The sequence below is a fragment of the Psammomys obesus genome, unplaced genomic scaffold (assembly GCF_907164565.1).
Source record: "Psammomys obesus unplaced genomic scaffold, mPsaObe1.curated_primary_1811, whole genome shotgun sequence".
NCBI lineage: Eukaryota > Metazoa > Chordata > Mammalia > Rodentia > Muridae > Psammomys > Psammomys obesus.
The window spans coordinates 9,869,195-9,889,220 of record NW_026589732.1 but is presented as its reverse complement, the minus strand read 5'-3'; the positions used below and the strand labels follow the sequence as shown (position 1 = coordinate 9,889,220).

The 20,026-nt window shown below is 37.7% G+C and overlaps 1 protein-coding gene across 2 annotated transcripts in view; it reads right to left on the bottom strand.

Annotated features, from left to right (window-relative positions):
* Fsd1l (fibronectin type III and SPRY domain containing 1 like) overlaps positions 1–20,026 on the bottom strand; it is a 73,527-nt gene that overhangs the window by 11,355 nt on the left and 42,146 nt on the right. Inside the window, exons 7-12 of one of the 2 annotated variants that reach the window (XM_055605334.1) lie at positions 17,197–17,406; positions 15,705–15,803; positions 11,590–11,719; positions 3,981–4,081; positions 3,200–3,451; positions 874–962 (exon numbers count right to left, since the gene is read on the bottom strand). In XM_055605334.1, the coding sequence (XP_055461309.1) occupies positions 874–962; positions 3,200–3,451; positions 3,981–4,081; positions 11,590–11,719; positions 15,705–15,803; positions 17,197–17,406 (881 nt within the window). The remainder of the gene's footprint in view (positions 1–873; positions 963–3,199; positions 3,452–3,980; positions 4,082–11,589; positions 11,720–15,704; positions 15,804–17,196; positions 17,407–20,026) is intronic. The other variant, XM_055605335.1, reaches the window with a different exon arrangement.

Here is a 20,026-nt window from a genome sequence, read left to right as displayed (position 1 = left end):
TTTGGTCTCAAATGGAGGGTCACACCTGCAGTAAAGGTGGAAGAGCAGACGTGAGGATCAAGCCATGAGTGTGAAGTGGCACTCAAAATGTACCGTCCTGACTGGAAAGGTAGCCCCACACTGCAAATGTTCTGTTCAAACCAATGGGGCCGTTAGTGATCCCAGAACTTCTACAGCAACCTAATTTTAACAGAGAAAAGTAGACAGCTCTGGTGTTAGAAGCAACATTATTTTATTAAAAAGTAAATGTTTCATTTTACTTTTCGTGAGGAAACACGATTTTTCCTCACAAATCAGCCTGTAATTAAGTAGGCCTAAAATGCATGTGTCATATCTTCCAAATAGAAGACATGCACATGAAATACACAAGCAAACTTAGAATGAAGAGACTGTGATGCAGCTGTATACTAGACAATGATGTATGTTCTAAGAATGAGTGGATAAATCAAGACCACCCAGAACATGGAAATATCTTACAGACATATGGTTGAGCCACAAAGATACCATGCAATTCCATAAAGGTGAACAGGAGGCTAAACAAATTTGCAGCATTAAAGTCCAAGACAGCGGCTAACCCCTGCCGAAGAGCCGCGTCGGGAACAGCATGGGCACCGGGCACGGTAGCACTGCGCTCCTTGCTTGGGCACTAGTTATAGCGGTTGGGACTGCCATGTAGATAGCCATACTTGCACAGTGTGTTAGTACTGACTTATAAACACACTGAAAAGATGCAGAAAATTATGTTTTGGAAAGAATGGGTTAGGGAAAAGGAGACGAACGCAAATGGGGCACGGTGCTCTGCTTCCTTAAGTAATAAAGCACAGACTATTATCAGAACTGCCAAGAGACACAAAACATAAACAGGATACTAACCATGAACCCAGGTAGTACTGGCTGAGTAAACTTTGTCTTGAAGGAATAGAGCAACTGCTTTGAGTGTGCATCATAAAAAGAAAGCTGACCTAAAAGGATAAAAAAAAGCCTAATTTATTATCCAAAGTTGTAACATCCAAGTTCAACATGTGACCACACCAAAAGCCATATTTTAACTTAATTTTTGTTACAAACTGTATGAACCATACTTAACAATTCTTACAAAAATCTGAAAACATGGTAAGAAAAAAATCTAAATCTGTTTTTCTCCTGGTCTTCAAGACCTTAGCAATATATCCACATTCTATTAGGTTGGTGTAGAAGTATTGTGGTTTTTGCACTGTTGAAATTTGCCATCACTGGAACACATTCTTATATAATTATGATTATTTTATATAACACTTTAATGCACATTTCTTGCCACTGATGGTATCTGCTGTTTGCTTCACGTTTAACAAACTCAGTTTCTCATGCGAGTTCCAACTGATGTACAGCAGCAGATGCAGCCCACAGCACCAGCAGCATGCCTGGTGCAGGAACTGTGAGTAAACTTGTATGGCAGTGCCCCAGGGTAGCAAGTTTGGCAGAAGAAAGGGCCCTGAAGATGAGGAACACAGTGGCCAGCCTTCACACACTGACAACGACCAGTTGATCTTCCTACAACTAACTACACATGAAGTTGCCAAGCAACGCAACATGGACCATTCGATGGTGGTCTGCATGTGAAGCAACTGAAAAGGTGAAAAGGCTTGTTAAGTGGGTGCCTTTCAAGCTGACCTAAAATGAAAAAAGGCATCTTGAACTGCTGTCCTCTCTTTATTCAAACAACCATTTCTCAATCTGATTGTAATGTATAAGGAAAAGAGTATACATGACAATTGATAATGATTAGCTCAGTGGTCAAAATAATATACTTCCTAAGAGCTAAAGTACGTGTCCTCCCGCTCCCCCCTCTCTCTTACACACACACACTCTCACTCACTCACAAAGTCATGGTTACTGCTTGTCATGTGGCTGCTGGTCTGATCAATCCAGCAAAACTATTACACATGAGAAATAATTTTAGGAAATTCATGAGATGCATCAAAAACTGCAGAGCTGCAGCTGGTGCCAGTTAACAGATAGGATCCAATTCTCCACAACAATGCCTGACCTTTCATTAAACAACCAATGCTTCAAACAGAAAGAGAATGAGGCTACCAAGTTTTGCCCAACATATTCACCCAAAAACTCACTGCTGTTTGTTCAAAAACCTATAAATTTTTTTGAAAAACAAAACAAAAACAATTCCATAATCAGCAGGATGCAATCAAATCCCTGAAGTGCAAACTTTTATATTACATGAAAAAAACAAAAACCAAAAATACAAGAAAAACTCCTTAATGGCAAAAGTGGCTGATTTTAATGGTTTCTATTTAGATGAGTAAAAATGTATTCAAGTCTAGCTGTAATGATTTAAAATTCATAGTCCAGAACAGCAATTCCCTTTGTACCCATCCAATAACTTATTCTACACCAACTGTTTATCTGGAAAATGTCCTGGGATGGATATAAAGAAGGCAAACTCAACTTCTGGCACAATCTGAGATCTTAGCAGAGAGTGAAGGGGTCTGGGGGCTCTGGAGTTATGTGGGTAGGTAGTGGGGGTGATGGGGAGAAATGAGGGGCTATCAGCAATGATTCCAAATACACTTGATCACTTGCTGCTTCTGTTTTGAGTGAGGCATCAGGCTGGGAGGTGGGTACCAAGATTGATCCAATGCCTCTCTTACCGTGGTAAGGGTGGGGATGGTTTCCACAACAAACAAAAGGTTTTATTAGCTCAGTAAATGCTAAGATCTCTTCCTTCTAATATTGACTGTGCCAAATTCTATCAGCTTTTAAGCTTGACTCCATCAGTCTTCTCACTGCTTGAGCCCACGTGCACACTCCACTCAGCTCACAGGGTAGTTGCCACTGCTTCAGCTTTGCAATTTCTGAAGTCCCCTCCCCTCTCTGTCTTTCAGCAGCAATGGACCCTAACCACTCACTTCGTAATTGTTCAGCCTAACCCTTGCTCTCCAGGAGGTCCCCTTTGATGTCTCTCCTCTTGGTCTGTAGCCTAATCCCGTTGATATCATCTGTCTCCTTCCCCAGTTTCTCATTTTCTCTGTAAGCTAGTCCTAAAAAATTAACTGCCACCAAATAGAAGGAAAAAAAAAGCAATACTCCTGTATAGGCTCACAGAGGTAAAAGCACTTTACACATAGTATTTTGTGTCCATAATATATGTTGATATGCAAGTAAGTATGGGAAAATTATTATTTAGAGAAATAAAGACACTTACCCCCATCAAAGTCACAAAACACACCTATTTTCTCAGGAACAGGAACATCCAAAGCTTTGACCTTATTATTATGCTTGGCCGCGAATGTGTTCTGTAACCAGCTGTTGACGTGGATGCACCAACTGGTGTTTGTCTTTCCTAACTGGTCAAATTTCCCTAAAGTTTTATATGCTACACCCACACTATAGGATTTACAATCCTTCTGGGCCTTTACTTCCCAATAATGCTGTCCACTTTCAATAGCAGTGTCTCCTAAAAAAGATCAGAAATAAAGTTTTGACTCTTATTACTTATCATGTGTTCCTCAATAACACATTTCTTTTTAGACCAAATCTCACTATGTAGATCAAGCAACCCACATGTTCATGATCTTTCTACCTCAGCCTCCAAGTACTGGGATTACAGGCTTCTACCCTCATACCCACTAAATTCAACTACCCTTTCTGTGAAAATAACTGTCAACAACAGATGCTCAATACAGAGTATGTGCTGTGCATTTAAACATATTATTTATGTTTCTATGCTTATAAAATACTTTAAAGCACTTCTTTGTTAGAATCCCTTCAAGGGTTACATATTCATGAGGCATAATATATGAGATGAAGTAAAGATTTAAAAATATCAACAAGTCAATCTGAAGAACTCTCAAAGTACTCAGGCTTCAATATAGAAACGTGTGTAGAGGCTCATTCCCTACACAGGCAGACTTTCTAGATGTGATAGGAAGCCCTCCAAAGTGCTGTGTGGCCTTTAGTCTGAGAACTATTATGCTTTATCTTACCTAGCACTGTGTATGACTCCCCAGTGAAACGATCTCTGCTGCCTCTTACTGCTGGTGGCCTGGAGCCTACAGATGTTCGTTTTGGGGATGGCGTACCACTTCTAAAATATCAGAAATGAAAAAAAATTATGTTGAATATGGTTCATAAATCAGGATTGCACATCATAGTAGAAATCTCTGAAAATACTTCTCATTATGTCACGACACTTCATTTAATCTAAATTGTTAAAGAGTTATCAGTTATAAACACTCAACTGTAAGAAGCCATCAACACAAAGCAGGCCGAAAACACTAATGTCGTGCACACTGAACAAAGCTTATACAAAGAGCACACAGCCGAAATAAGAAACAATGCTAAAATAAGACAAGACTTGCTGATGGGATAAAATTCAGAATGATCTTGGGTTATAGCATGTAAATATTTTTCAACTGAATTTAAATAAAAGCAAAGGAAAAACTAGGTTCCTTATATAACTACAACTAAGTAGTCATTTAGTAGCAGAATTTTTGCTATTGATCTTTTCTTCTTAAAAAAACTGTTGCCTGAATCTATCATTGGAAACATAAAACATCAAAGCATGTCCACTATTACAATGGACAAGACTGAACATTTGATCCTTTCATATCGAATAATATGACAAGCAAACTGGATTATATTAGACACTTCACAAACTCTCAAAAACTTCAAATAGATTAAATCTTCAAGATGTTTTTGTTCAACCTACAAGTTCCATGGCAAACTTTTTGCAGTCTCAGTTCCTTGTAAGTTGTCTCCAAAATGTTTTTAAACCAAGCTTTAACAATGCTAAAGTGCTCAGTGTGCACGCACAAGCACTGGCGTCCAGTTCCTAGAATGCACTTAAGAAGACGGGAATGGTGATGTGCACTTGTGTCCCGGCACTGAGCAAGACAGGCGGATCCAGGCAGCTCACTGCTCAGCTAACCTACTTGGTGAATCCCAGGAGAAAGGAGAGCCATTTTCAAAATACAAGGAAGATGGTACATGAGGAACATTGCTTTTCTACTTACGTGTGTGTGTGTGTGTGTGTATATGTGTGTGTGTGTGTGTGTGTTCGCGTGTGCATATTTACACACATAAAAAGGGGAGATCTTGAGAGATTATTCTAATGTTATTTAGGGAAAATAGAAATACTTTATTACCATCACTATTTAGAAATTTTCCAATACAGTTGAACTACGATTTTTCTTCCAAAGAAAAAAATTTAGTAGAAAATAAATTACCAAATAAAATTAGTATACAAATCCCTTATAAACACAAAACCATAAAAAAGATATTTACACTCATTTTATGTGATCCAATGACTTCATTTTGCATTATTTAAATATTACCTTACTGTTAAAAACAGACTTATTAGATGGTCTCAAATAATTAAAGTGGGCTGGATATCTTCAAGTGTCTACATTTTAGTGAACGCTATTAAATAGCGATTAAATGATCACAGAGAACAATAAAGTCTACATGGGTTAGTTTAACCTTTCCTAAAGAAGAGTAAAAGTCCTTTATTTTCATATAATTTTAAAAATACAATATATAAAAACTGGAAGTGTATGTGAGAGACTACTAACAGTAATTATTTAACATGTTAGAATAATAAAAACGAGCCTGGTTTACAGAGTGAGTTCCAGGGCAGCCAAGGCTATACAGAAAAACTGCATTGAAAAAACAAAACAAGCCATTTTTAATTATATTATACACCATGTTTGTTCAGACAGTGTGGGTATGAACAGAGATCAATGAGGACTGGCAATTGAAAATTTCTGAAAATTAGGGGCACAAGTGGGGGCAGGAAAAACAAAAAAGAACTGAGTGTAAGAAAAAAAAAAAAAACAACAAAACTTCAAGTGCTTCCATTCTCCAAAATAGAAGACCGAAATAAATAAAATTCCTGGGTATGGTTGCATATGCCAGTAATCTTAGTACTCAAGGGGCGAGGCAGGAAGATTACAAGTTTGAGGACAGTCTAGGAACAGGTTTGAAGCTAGAATGAGCTACATAGAGAATTTGCCTCAAAATGCTGGGGGCAAGGGGAGGTGAAAATAAAGAAAAACTTACTTTGAAGAAATGTATTTTTAACTTCTAAACTAAGAACTCTAAAAAATTTAGTAGATTAAGATACGTTAGTATATAAAAATTTTGGCTTAGCCAAATTTTTCAAGCTGGTACTTATTATGCAAAACAAGAGTCATTAAGAAGTAAGAACTTGGGGGCTGGAGAGATGGCTCAGCAGATAAGAGCACTGCCTGCTCTTCCGGAGGTCCTGAGTTCAACTCCCAGCAACCACATGGTAGCTCACAACCACCTCTACTGAGATCTGATGCCCTCTTCTGGCATGCAAGCATACATGTAGATAGAGCACCCATACATAAAATAAATAAAATCTTAAAAAAAGAACCTAAAATCTGTAAACACTGTCAAATCAATGACATTCAAAAAAGAAATGTTCCACATCACAATCTTCTTCTTGATTCTTTTTATATAAATTGCCTGATTGCAAACACTCCTTGTGTTTTTGAGTATTTTATCTTAAACTAAAGGGGGAAAAAAAACCACTGTAGTTTCCTCAAATTGAAAAAAGTAAATGAAAGAAAGGAAGGAAGTTAGAAAGAAGACAGAGATGGAGGAATGGAGGGAGGGAAGAGATGGGTGGGTGGATCATAGATGGATGGATGATTGATAGATAGATAGATAGATAGATAGATAGATAGATAGATAGATAGATAGATAGATAGATAGATATTCCCCCCATCATTATCCTGTGGTGACAAATTGATTTGAGGCTGGTAGTTTTGAAGACATGTCCTGAATTCAAGTGAATTCACAATGCCACAGAGGCTACTGTGGGACTCTGGATGAAGCCAGCTTCAGGGTTCCTTCCTATTTTAACCAGCTATTCTTTTCTCTTTTTACATTAGCCTTATGGGCATATTTCATTTGAGGATGCCATTCTGTTACTTCAGAAGTGTGAAATGCACTGTTTTAGGTACAACATTAGGAAAGCCTGAAAAAGAACAGGGTTAAAAATGAAAGTAAGACTGTCCTAACATGGCATATAAATTATAACAAAAAAAAAAATTTAAATCTCTGAAACATCTATGCAATACAAGACTTCTGTGTGATTTTTAAGTATTTACTAGCCATTCATTTTGAGGCTAACACCTGAAATGAGTTTCTCTACTAGAAAAAAAGACCATGCATTCAGAATAGCTCACCAAAGATTACTTAACCCAGTCGACAAAATATTGCACATTAGCCTCTTTGCAAGTTAATTTATCTACACATATCATATAATAAATATATTTTAAACTAATTATATGTGTATCTGTGGACAACACATTTTGACGCTAGAGAAGGCTTGGACTCTACAATAGCATATCTAGCTGTACTCTGATCCCCAGAGCTCTTGTGAGGGCTGGTATGCTTAACAATTATGACTGTGATTGCTTTTCAGCTGAGAGAGCAAAGAAAGTAAAAAGATCTTGTTGTGAGTAACCATGCAATGATCAATGAAAGGAGAAGAAGTTATAATTAAGGGTGAGCAAGAATTAAATGCACTGAGCCAGGATGCTATGATGCAGGCACAATTGTAACAACTGGGCAACGTTTGTTTTCTTCCTGTTCTGGTGCTAGGAATGTGATCAAGGATGTGCACATGTTACAGAAGCACTCTGCCACCGAGCTGTACATCCTAGGCCCATTTGAAGAGCTCGTACGATGCAAATTACCACAATGGCACAGGAGGGCAAGGCAAGGAGCCCCTGAAGAAGTAAGCAAGTGCTTCCCTTAACACAGGCATGGACTAAAAGATGATGACGAAAAGACAGTTCATATACAACCTAATATGTGGTGCCTTCAATACATGGCTGCTATGATAAGTGAGGAGCCTGCCTATGAAGTACCTTAGGGGAGGAAACTAACTATGAACAGGAATTACAGCTCATCACTGTGTCCTCAGCACAAAGGAGATACACAGCACCTTCACTAAGACATGGTATTATTGGTGAAGGGCCAGCTATACTCTTACAGTCTTAAAACTGAAAAATATGCGGGTTTAGGATTTTTGTAACAAAGTGTTGAATATCAACTGAGAAACACAAAAACAAAACAAAACAAAACAAAACAAAAAAACAGAATCAGAATCAACCCAAAGTTCATTTGTTCCTCTGCTTGTAGGTTCCCTATCTGCCGGGAAGAAACTCATTCTGAAAACTATATTCCAGGTTCTTAAGAGCAAGACAATATTTAACACATATAAACAAGAGGAAATGTTTCACTGAGCTTTGCCTCAAAACATATTAAGGGCTTATCTAAATGATAAAAAAAAAAAAGTAAAATAAGTGTGACTTACCAGTAGTAAAACAACACAAGGAAGCATGAAAAACAGAGAGAGAGAGATACTGCTGAGTGACAGTTTATCTTTAGAGTTAGGCTAAATAAGGAAAATGCTTCCATTTTAGTAGTCCAGCCTTCCAGCTTTGCAGTTCATTCTTGCAAAGACAGCAGCCAATCACCTGGTGTGTAGAACCGTCTCCTCTACCATCTTAAAGGTACCTTGGTGACTTGACTTAGTTACTCGACTTAATTAAGTACTGTGGTAGCCCCTAGAGCAAATTGTTTCACCTGCTTCCCAAAAGATTTGCCACCCAATTCAGCTTATTCGCTATTGTGAGATAAGCAGGCTTGGTTCCCCTACTTCAAAATAATAATTTTTCATACTGTCTATAAACAATTTAGTTTTGTAGGCTCATGTTTTAGTCTCAATCTGTCTTTTTAGCCTTGTCACCCATAAAGCAGTACACAATTAAACATGCCAAAACATTCTTTAGTTTTTAGATTACATTTATCTAGCGCATTTCTTCTTGTTTCCCTTCGCTTCAAGATGAAACACCACACAGTCTTCCACTTCTTGAAGAATCAGTCTAAATACCACTTTTTGAATAAAGGTCTTCCAGGCCCTACTATGCTGACTTTATAGATTCTAGATCCTGGCCCTACTGTGACATTTCACACACAATCGTAGACCATTGTAAAGATTTTGTCTGGCAGGCCTCCAGGAGGCATTAGTGGGGGCCTTGGTGGAGGAGAGTGGGCATCCCTGCTCAGACGGTATGTGGAGAACACCCAGTTCCTCGCAGTTTCCAGAGGGAATCATATCCCTTATCTAAAATGGAAAACCCATCAGGATTCTTGGATTCCTTAGCTTTATACAGCAGAGGTTCTCAACATGTGGGTCACAACTCCTTTGGGGATCAAATCACCCTTTCACAGGGGTCATATAAGACCATTAGAAAACACAGATACTTACATTATGATTCCTAACAGCAGCAAAAGTAGTTATGACGTAGCAGTAAAAATAATTTTATGGTAGGGTCATTACAACATGAGGAACTATATTAAAGGATCGGACACAACATTAGGAAGGCTGAGAACCACTGATTTGAGAGCTGTTCTTATGGAAAAGAAGCCCTGTTGAGACACAGTTTTAGCAGTGTGTGTCCTGCATAGCAGAGCTGTACAGAGGAGAATGCTGGGGCCACAAAAGTGTGTATGGGGAGCCAGGTTTCCTCACTTATCTGAGTACACTTTCACCTCCTGTTTGAGGCTTTCTGCCAATGAAAAGATCCTCTACCTACAGTCTGTGCTCACTCTTCTGACCTTCGCCTGGTGCTGGTCAACTGGGGAAAATGGAGCCCCGGGGTGAATGAGCACCCTTAACTTTGTGACTTCACTCTCACACCACCACCGCAAGCCAGCACAGACGTGCCCTCTGCAGCAGTTTGACACACAGGTCTAACTGGCCACCTCACCATCCGGCAGCTCGGAACATCTTTCTTCTTGGTCATTACTACACACAACAAACATTTATGAAAAAGATGAATAAATATATGCAAGTTGAACAGCCCTATTCCAAAAGTCTGAAATATTTCACTACTGAAAACTCAAGTACTGACATGATGTCATGAGTAGAAAATTCCATACCTGACCTGTAGCAAGCCACAGTCAAAACATCGGTACACTAAAACATGTACAAAATTACTATCAGGGTATGAATATAAGGTGCACACAAAACAAATTTTGAGTTTAGAGTTGGGTCCAAACTTTGTATGTGTGTAGTATGTATGTGCAAATATTTCAAAATCTAAAATACTTTGGAGTCTCAAGTGTTTCAGATAAGGGATATTCATGTAACAGTCCATAAATAGCCAACATATACAAACTCTTAAAAGGAAAGAAAGGAGAAAGAGATAACATAGTCTGAAATACCAAATATAGTCTCCAATTTTCCTAGCTACCAAATAAAATGTTTTGCAGTCTATCAAGTTCAACAGCATTTTACAGCACGGACACACTTTCATCACATACAGAAACAAAAAAGAGTAATTTTCAAAAGAGAGCACATGTTGGTATCTGGAAAAGATACATGATTATCTTCACATAAACAGCCTCTTACCTGAGCAACCTGGGATGGTCCCTATATTTGACACTGATTTAATCATTTTATCAGTGGTATTCATTACTTTTGATACTTCTGAAATTACATATTATTATAGAATACTCCAAGCCTGCCTCCTATCAAACACGTTTGAGTAATAAATAATGTTACTGAATACAGTGAAGCAAGAAAGATGCCAAGTATAAGTAAAAGCAGGGTAAAACGGATGAAAAATAAAGTCTTTTTAAAGCAGAGCATATGTTACCATATACAACAGAACTCAAACAATGCAGTATACTACAACGCTGTAAATTCAAAACACAAACTACCAATAAAGACAGTCTACACAAAGCAGCATTTTAACTTACGAAGGCTGCTGCAATGGCGTCTGCTTATTGGTTAAAAGAAATTATTCAGCCAAGCTAGATACTAAGTCCTAGAACTAGACAGACACAGATCATCACCTTGTGTGTTTCTTCAGTGAAGTAACACGGACACTGTCAGATAAAAACAGGCAACTGTTAAGATACTACTTTACAGCTTGTATGTAACATCTTACAATAGAACTAGACTGAAAGCTTCCTGGAGGCTCTGGCCACTGTTGTAACTCGCAGACATTCACCATCAGTCTGAGCAAAACTTTACCATTAAAAACTTCTGCTTCCATGTTCTACCTCATCTAATAAAGTTATGACAAAACAAAAGGTCCTCAAGCCCTGAGTTCACTGGGCAGCTCTTCAGCAGGAAGCTTGGGGTAGAAAAGCTCAAAGGTGTCATTTAAAAAGTGCAGCTCTCTTTCAGGTAAGACAGATGACATACACGCCTAGACAGAGACTGAGAAACTTCTTTTTAACTACATTGGTCTATCTGCAACATTAAAAAACAGAATGCTGAAATAAAATGGGAAACAATTATTAAAAGAAATTAAGAAAAAGGGATGAAAATGTTAATCCTAAATTCAAGTATTTACAGATGATATTCTTCGCCTTTGAGTTACTAACATACCATAACTCACGTTACTATACAGAATAAACATTAAAACTGTAAGAATCAACAAGCAAATGCCTGTCCATAAAATAAGAAGGAGCCTATCAGCTTTGGTCGGAGACAAGCCACCGTACGAGCACCCCCACCACACACTGCGTGAACTGACTTACCTCCCCTTATTCTCCTTCCCTTTAACTTTACTTTCTTGGCCTTTTCCTCCAGTAGGATCCCACTCCACACAGGAATCTTCAACTTTCAAGTTCAGGTGGGATGACGAGTTATCTAGACTGAAGTTCAGTGCTGCGCAAGACAATGTTTAACAAATGTCAGACATCCTACTGTCTGAAACACACCTGTCATATCGTTTCTTAATCAACAGAGGCAACTCTGTGTGCAGACAAAAGAGTTCCCATACTTCCCCCTCACACAAGAAACTCTCAATGCTTAGTCTGTAGTCTATAAATGCCACCTATTTCCAAGAATTTTTCTCTGCATATTGTACACACTAAGAAAACACAGAGAGCCTGCACTGCCAACAGTGTCTCTACTTCTCCTGGGCTCTCCATCAGCAGAGCAATCAGAATTTCATGTTACTATAATTATCAGTTGGTTCTCAGTTGATTGCTTTGACTAAATAGAAAGAATTGGTAGAACTGCAGAGGAAGAAAAGTATATAAAATGATAATGTAAAAACAGGACAAGTGTTGACTCTGAAGCTTTCATACTAACAATTCCACACATAAATTCATTAGTTCCAAGCATATCTTACTGGATGCATGAATATACTGGGGCCAGAGTGACATAAGCAAAGGCACTGAGCCAGATGGCAGATGACTTGTGTGACAGATGGAAAAAGCATCGTAATGAAAACAAAGCAAGCAAACAATATAATAGAACCCATGCTTTTCAGATTATTGGACATCTTAGGGAACTGTAAGTACTGTTCAAAATCCTTAGGCTATTATTAGTATTAACTAGAAACTGAGAAAAAAATCATTAAAATGAATAATTCAATAGGTATACAATGCTGTTTTCTCTGTTTTGTAATGCAATTCCCAAACTACCTTACAAGGTATCATCTACTTAGTTAAAAATTAATCTGCTCCTGCTACATTTCCTGCCAAACATTTAAATTTTTGGGAACTGGAGATTAAAAAAATATTCCTTTATAGTACACCACTTTGTTTAAGGATGTTATTTGGAATTAACTAAGACTTTTGTGAGACTGTGAAGTATATATCATCAAACAAGACAAGCGCATAGAGCCCAGTGATTACCCAATGCATGAAGAATCCTTCCATCCTTGATTCTAGAAAGAGTCCTTCAACTCCAACATGCACTACAGCCATTGTTCATTGTCTCACTTATAAAACATCTGAATAAAAATCTACTGACTTCACAGATCTACTAAATGTCATACTAACAAGAAAGTCAATTTCTTTCAAAAGCTGCATCAAAGCAGAAGTAAACAGAAGAATAATGTGGCTTTTTAGTGAAATAAAAATAGAATTAACAGGTAGATATACTGAGATATTTCAAAAATCAACTGTTTTATGGAGAACCAGTTAGCCCCTATCTGTCAGCCATGAGGTTATGCCGGCAGAATATCTACATTTTGAAATAAAGAAAACCTGGCATCAAACGTGCCATCAATTGTCCATAGCTTACTAAAACTCTAAGGCCTACAGAAAGAAGAATCCTAGGCTGGTCCCTAATATGTTATGATGGAGTGAACAGACATGAGCCACCTTGGCAGCAGGAAAAGGCACCACCTAAACCACTTGTAAGCTAGCTTACAAAATACTACAATATCCAAACGAAAGGGCATATGTTTCCAAAATTGTGTCATGCTTAGTCTCTTTCTTTCTACGAACACCATCCCTTCTTTTTATTACATTTATTATAAATGTATGTATTGAAAGTAAAATCCTGTCTCTTAAACTCATGCACTACTGTTTGAGGTTGAGAGAAATTTTGTTATTTAGTAATATCATTTATCTTTACAAGGAAAGAAGGGACAATAGATCTTGAAACTTATAAGACGTATCACTTTTACAATTTTTATGCCAGAAGAAATAATGCTACATACATTGAAGGGACAGAAATAAACACTGCTAGCTGTATTATATTTTCATGGCTATTTAATTTCTACTATCTCTTCCCTCCAGTCTCTGTTGGTATTCTGATTGCTACTGGGTGGTCAAAAATAGCAGGAACAAGCCAAGTAACTTAGCAAACAACTATTCAATGGTCATTTAAAAAAAAAAATCTGAACTTTTTCTACAATGCTTACGTTTTCATTAATAATTAATAATGCCAATGCTACAAAATAATCCCAAAAATTTTATGATGACATAAAAATAATTTTATTTGGGACTCTCTGAAGATCAGAATCACTGTTATATGGTCTCAGGGTTGTATTTACATACAACCTACATAATCTATACTCTAGGCTAACCTCAGAGAGTTACTTCCATGAAATCCCAAGAGACCAGAATCAGCTTAGTCTCTCTCTATAAGACCCCAACACCAGTCAAGACTATGCTGTGTAACATTTAGACACTGCTAGAGAAGCAGCTGTACCAGAAAACCATAGCCAACTATTGATTTCTAACTTAACATTCATAAAATCTACAATTCCTCAGTAGGTCCAAGCTCATCCGCTAACTACAAAGAGACGATGCTCCTCAGGGTAAGAAATGGTAGCAATATAATCGTTCCTGACAAGGGACAAAAGTAGCTCAAACCACACAGAAAAGATTATCTGCTCAGAAATTGGACAAGGCTTTGAAATCTAGAGACTCTCTGAAAAACAGCAATATCTCAGTTTGATAACAATCCAAACTACTTTTCTTTACTAAGCAATGTATAATTCTCAAGTAAAACTATGTGCCAATTCAAATTGCTTCAAATGAGTATTTTCCTATGCGCTTATGCCACAAATATTACTCTGAACTCATCTCATCACTACTCACAGGCCTTGACAGCTCAACCCCTTCCCCCCATGCACAGGGTCCGGAGTTAAAATGCCAGTACTTAGATTAATTCTTATACATATTTATGTTTCTTTGGTTGTTGGGTGGTTGGTTTGTTTTTTAAGACAGGTTTCTCTGTGTAGCCTTGCCTCTCCTGGGCTCGCTTTGTAGACCAGGCTGGCCTTGAACTCACAATGATCCAGGTGCCTCTGCCTCCCTGAGATACATATTTATGTTATCATCTACATCATAGAAAATTTCTAGCATGTTTATCTACTCAAATGCATCATAAATAAACTAGAAGTCAGTAGAATGCTCCAAGTCCCAACTATTGACTACAATGTAGAATCTAATTCAGAAAATAAACTCAAACAGTTACCACCTTGTAATTGGGAGGATCTCTAGCAGAACGGCTTTCAAATCAGCTAACACCTAAAAACTCTACTGTGTTACAAAAGGGGCCATTGATAAATCTAAACTGCTCTAAGTGAACAGGACTTGGGTTAGATGCCTAAAATAAAGGCTGGCTGAGAACCTGGAAATAAGAGTCCGATACCATCTAGGGCAGATCTAGCCTATGGTAAACATAACATAATTCAGTACTCCTTTCTTCATTTGCAGTATGGATATCAGTAATATCTAGCAGTGGTCTTTCATGATGATCTTAATGACCAAGTAACTGTGAGTGCTATTAATTATTAATAAACTACATAGATAATAATAACTGAAGAAAAATTGGGGAAAATAGAGGGAACATCTTTGTTGCTGATTAATTCTCTGAAATTTCACACTTCAGCAGTGCTTATGTATTTACTAACCTAAAATATGAACTAAACACTCAAGAGAACAGTGAGATGGCTCAGTAGATGAAGGTACCTGCTACCAAGCCTGCTGACCTGAATTTCATCCCTGGGACCCACATAATGGAGGGAAGTGACTCCTACAAGTTGTCCTCTCACCTCTACACGCATGCTATGGCATGTGCACAGAACGCCCTGCCACATATGCACACAAAATAAATAAAAACGTAACTTAGAGTGAAAAAATCAAAAGAAATGAATTGAATGAAAGTACTTCTTAAAAGAATACTATCAACTCAGTCTGTTTTAGTCACACGAACATAAGGGGAAAATGTGATAAAATCCACTACTACTAGACTCCCATTTTCCGTCTTCTATTTCTTACGCTGCAAAAGCCAGAGAAAGGTTGCAGAGATGGTGGGAAGAAATCCAACTACACATCAACTGACTGTCGAATAACTTGGGATGGTAAGGTCTGTCTGCTCACGCACAAATGGCTGCCAGCCTCACCTTTGGTCTCTAGCGTCACCGCCTCCGAGTAGTCTCCAGCCACGGCCTTGTTGCATGCTCGCACTCTGAAATTCATATACTTTGAATCAAATTTTAAGCCTGAAAAAAATGAACATTTTTAGTCATAAAGTATAAAGACTACATTCCCAAAAGAGTGAGTGTATATCATCAGACATTTTTTCCTTTTTAGAAATTTCCTTGAGAATAATTTATGTTCAATGAATGATAACCCCTGAAAATAACGACTTACCTAATATTTTCTTCAAAATAAATGAATTATACAATTATCAACATTCTCTACCTGGTGATTAATAAGACAGTACTCTTAGAGCTTTTGTTAGCAGTGACAGTGTGCTGGGTGTGGGGCCCACAGCTGTAAACCCCCACACTAGGAAAGCCAACAGAGCAGGGTCATTAACTCCAGTTTAACCTGCGCTACAAAGACTCTAACTCCAAAGGACAAAAAAAGAAAAGAAATCACGACAAACCAATGACAAGGACAGACATAGCAGCAGCAGCAACAAAAACCCTGTAGTATTTATTCAAGGAAAGGTTATCGCAACTTACAATATCATATTCATCAATTTTTCTAGAAAATAAATATCCCTATGAAATTTCTTATATATATGAAAGCCTGTTTTTACATGAAAAATGAAAGGCAATAAAGCACAGAATGACATGACCTATGAATTTACACCTAGACTAAAATCTTAGTCCAAATATTACCTTTCACAGCTTGACTGACCTCTGTTTTCCCAAGCACTCAGGATCATGTGAGATGTGGTGTGTGGACTAACTGTGTGCTGTATGCACGTACGTCTACTCTACAGAATGCCAGTTCCTGTGGGAGGAAGCTAGTGCTCTTTAATGTAGCTCAGTCTGCACAGAACATACATACCTAAACCCATTTAAAAAGCACCTAAACACCATATAAAAAGCATTCAAAAGGCCAACACACACACACACACACACAAAACCCTTAGTTAAGTCCCATTTCTGAGTTAACATGGAGCTAAGCAATCCTAAAACATTACAATATCCCTGAAATGTGGAAGAAAAACAATTTATTTACTTAGTCAAAAATTAAAATTAAGGATTAGTTGGCACATGCCCTAATTCTGGCACGCAGGAGGCAGTGTTCAAGACTGGTATGGAGCGTGGAACAGTGAGTTCCACATGGGCCAGGGCTACACAGTGAGTCTGTCTAAAAACAAAATAAAACAAAACAAAGAAAAAAAAGATTGTTCTGAAATATTGCTTTCATAACATCCTTTTATAATTGCTTTACATATATTGTTTTAGCAGGCTGCAAATTTTAAGTAATTAAAAGTGTTACTGGTATTTCAACAGAAATTCACTCACATAACAAATATCTTAAAAAACAGTGTACAGTTTAGATAACAGAACCTAATTTTATCATTTAAAATAACAAAATATTTTTAAATTACACTCATTCTCTAAGGATTGGATTAATGTAATGCTGTCATGTTACCTGATAATGTATATTCAGTACCCTTAATGTTATCAATCATTTCCCAACATCGTTCATCCTTTACACGTGGAAGTCCATCAAAGTTCGTTTTCCTATATTCCATTATGAAATGGTCGATCTTATTATCCTCTTCAGGCATTCTCCAGGCTACAGTTACAGAGTTGTCGGCCACCAAACATTCTACTGGATCTATCTCTGGAGCTTTTGGGACTGCAGAGGAAAAAAAAAGGGAGGGGATATCATTCCTCACACATTGTACACAAATCAAACATTTATACTTGGCATTCAGCCTTTGCAATCTCTTCTGAAATATTCAAAAGTGAGTCAGTCTAAGAGATAGGATAACCTACAAATTAAAAATATTTTCACAGTCTTTTATTGCCAGACTATAAGAGTTTTTATTCCAAAGATTTATTATAGATTCTAAAATCCAAGATTTTAATGAACAGTTAAATTCCAAATATTTTACCATGCTAAGGATAATCAAGAATGACTTGTTACTTCTAAACCTATTTTAAATTTATTACTTTTAAATGTTTGGTACAAACTATTATAAAAACAAAGTCCTAATTTTTATATTACAGCAGTGCTAAGGAGACAGCTCACTCAGTACAGTCACAGGGACCTGAGTTTGGTACCCAGAACTGACATACAACAGCCAGAACTCTACCAGTGCACTTGTACACCAGGCTCTGGGAAGGCAGAAACAGGTGAAATCCGTGGAGCTCGGTGGGAAACCAGCCTAGATAATCAGTGAGTTCCGGGCTGGGGAGAGACCTTGTCTTATAAGACATGGCGGTGAGTGCGAGAAGACCAACGCCTGAGGTTGGATTCTGGCGTATTTGTACACCTGCACAAATACCTTCCCCTGTACACTGACATGCACACGTGTACATACTCCCGTTCCCAAAAGGACAACACAGTTACTTATTAAAGTTAAAATACAAAGCAGCTGAGAACTAAGAACGTCAGCAAAGTAACACTCAGCTGAAAGGAGGAGAGCATGACCAAGTTCTAATGAATATGGAATCTCCCCCAAATTCTAGTTTTCTGTTTAAATAATTGTATGAACGATTTTTAGAATATTATGCATCTTAATAAGAAAACTGTTAGACTTCCTTGATGTATCTTCCAGGTCTGGTCACTATGAAATATAACAGCTGTTAGTCTCTATTGCTGCAAATGATGTAGACTATCCATTGTCAAGAGAAGAGACCACAGATACCCATGGTTCCCTATGACTTATATCAGTTTCAGCTGACAGTTTTCAGTAAAATTGTATTAGCAGAAATATTCTTCTAGCTTATGAGACAAAGTAAACTATTAAAAACTAGGGTTAAGGGGAAAAGAAATTAGAGTAGTGACACTTGGGAGGAAAAGGATTATTTAAGTGGCCTACCCAATCAAGAGTGATCTATTGAGCTAACATTTATTCTTCTTTCATGGTATGTGCATCCAGTGAGTTTCTTATTAACAGCATATAGTTGGGTCTTATTTTTAATCCATTTGGCCACTCTGATTTAAGAGTTTTTTTTTTTAAGGTTTACTTTATTTCATGTATTTACGTGTTTTGCTAGTATATGTGTAAAACACACCATGTGCATATCTTCAGAGGAGGAGCACTGGACTCCCAGACTAGAACAGAGTGTAGGGAGATGTTACATGGATGCATGAAATCAAATCCGGTCCTCTGAGAAATGAGCAAGTAGTCTTTACTGCTGGGCCATCTCTCCCCTCCCTAAATTTAATTACCGATAGGGGAGGATTTACTATTGTAACTTTGTCAACTCTTTTCTATTTGTCTTGTAGTTCTTTTGCATTTCTTCTTGCTATCTTCCCTTTTCCATTAAAAAAATGTTTTGAACAGGTTTTGTTTCCTTTCTCTTTATTTCTAGTATCTCTAAGATTTTTTTTGGGGGGGTGTGGTTACTATGACATGTACATAAAATAATGTGTAGTATTATGATACAAATATATTGTTTTTCATTCATGATTACTACTTTATAACCACTTTATCAAAAGAGACTACAGAAACTCAGAGAATAAGTTCTAATTCTTTTCTAGTGCAGAGAGATCCCAAAGGAAGGGATGCTAAAGAATATAAAGAGATTTTTATAGGTTTATTCTATATTATATGTCTAGTATCCACTTATAAGTGAGTATATACCATGTGTGTCTTTGTTTCTGGGATACCTCACTCAGAATGATCTTTTCTAATTCCCACCATTTGCCTGCAAATTTCATGATTTCCTTGTTTTTAACTGTTGAGTAGTAGTCCATTGTGTAAATGCATCACAATTTCTGTATCCATTCCTCCGTTGAGGGACATCTGGGTTGCTTCCATGTTCTGGCTATTACAAATAAAGCTGCTACAAACATGGTTGAACAAACATCCTTGTTGTATATTGAGCATATTTTGGATTTATGCCTAGGAGTGGGATAGCTGGATCTTGACGAAGCGCTAGTCCTAAATGTTCCCTAGTAAGGAGAACAGGGACGTTCTCTGACATGAACTCAGTGGCTCTTTGATCACCTCCCCTGGTTGAGGAAGCAGCCTTGCCAGGCCACAGGGGAAGACAATGCAGCTAGTCCTGATAAAACCTGATAGGCTATGGTCAGATGGAAAAGGAGGAGGACCTCCCCTATCAGTGGACTTGGAGAGGGGCATGTGAAGAGATGAAAGAGGGAAGGAAAGATTGGGAGGGGGCTACAGCTGGGATACAAAGTAAGTAAATTAGTATATAGGAAGGAAAGAAAGAAAGAAAGAAAGAAAGAAAGAAAGAAAGGAAGGAAGGAAGGAAGGAAGGAAGGAAGGAAGGAAGGAAGGAAG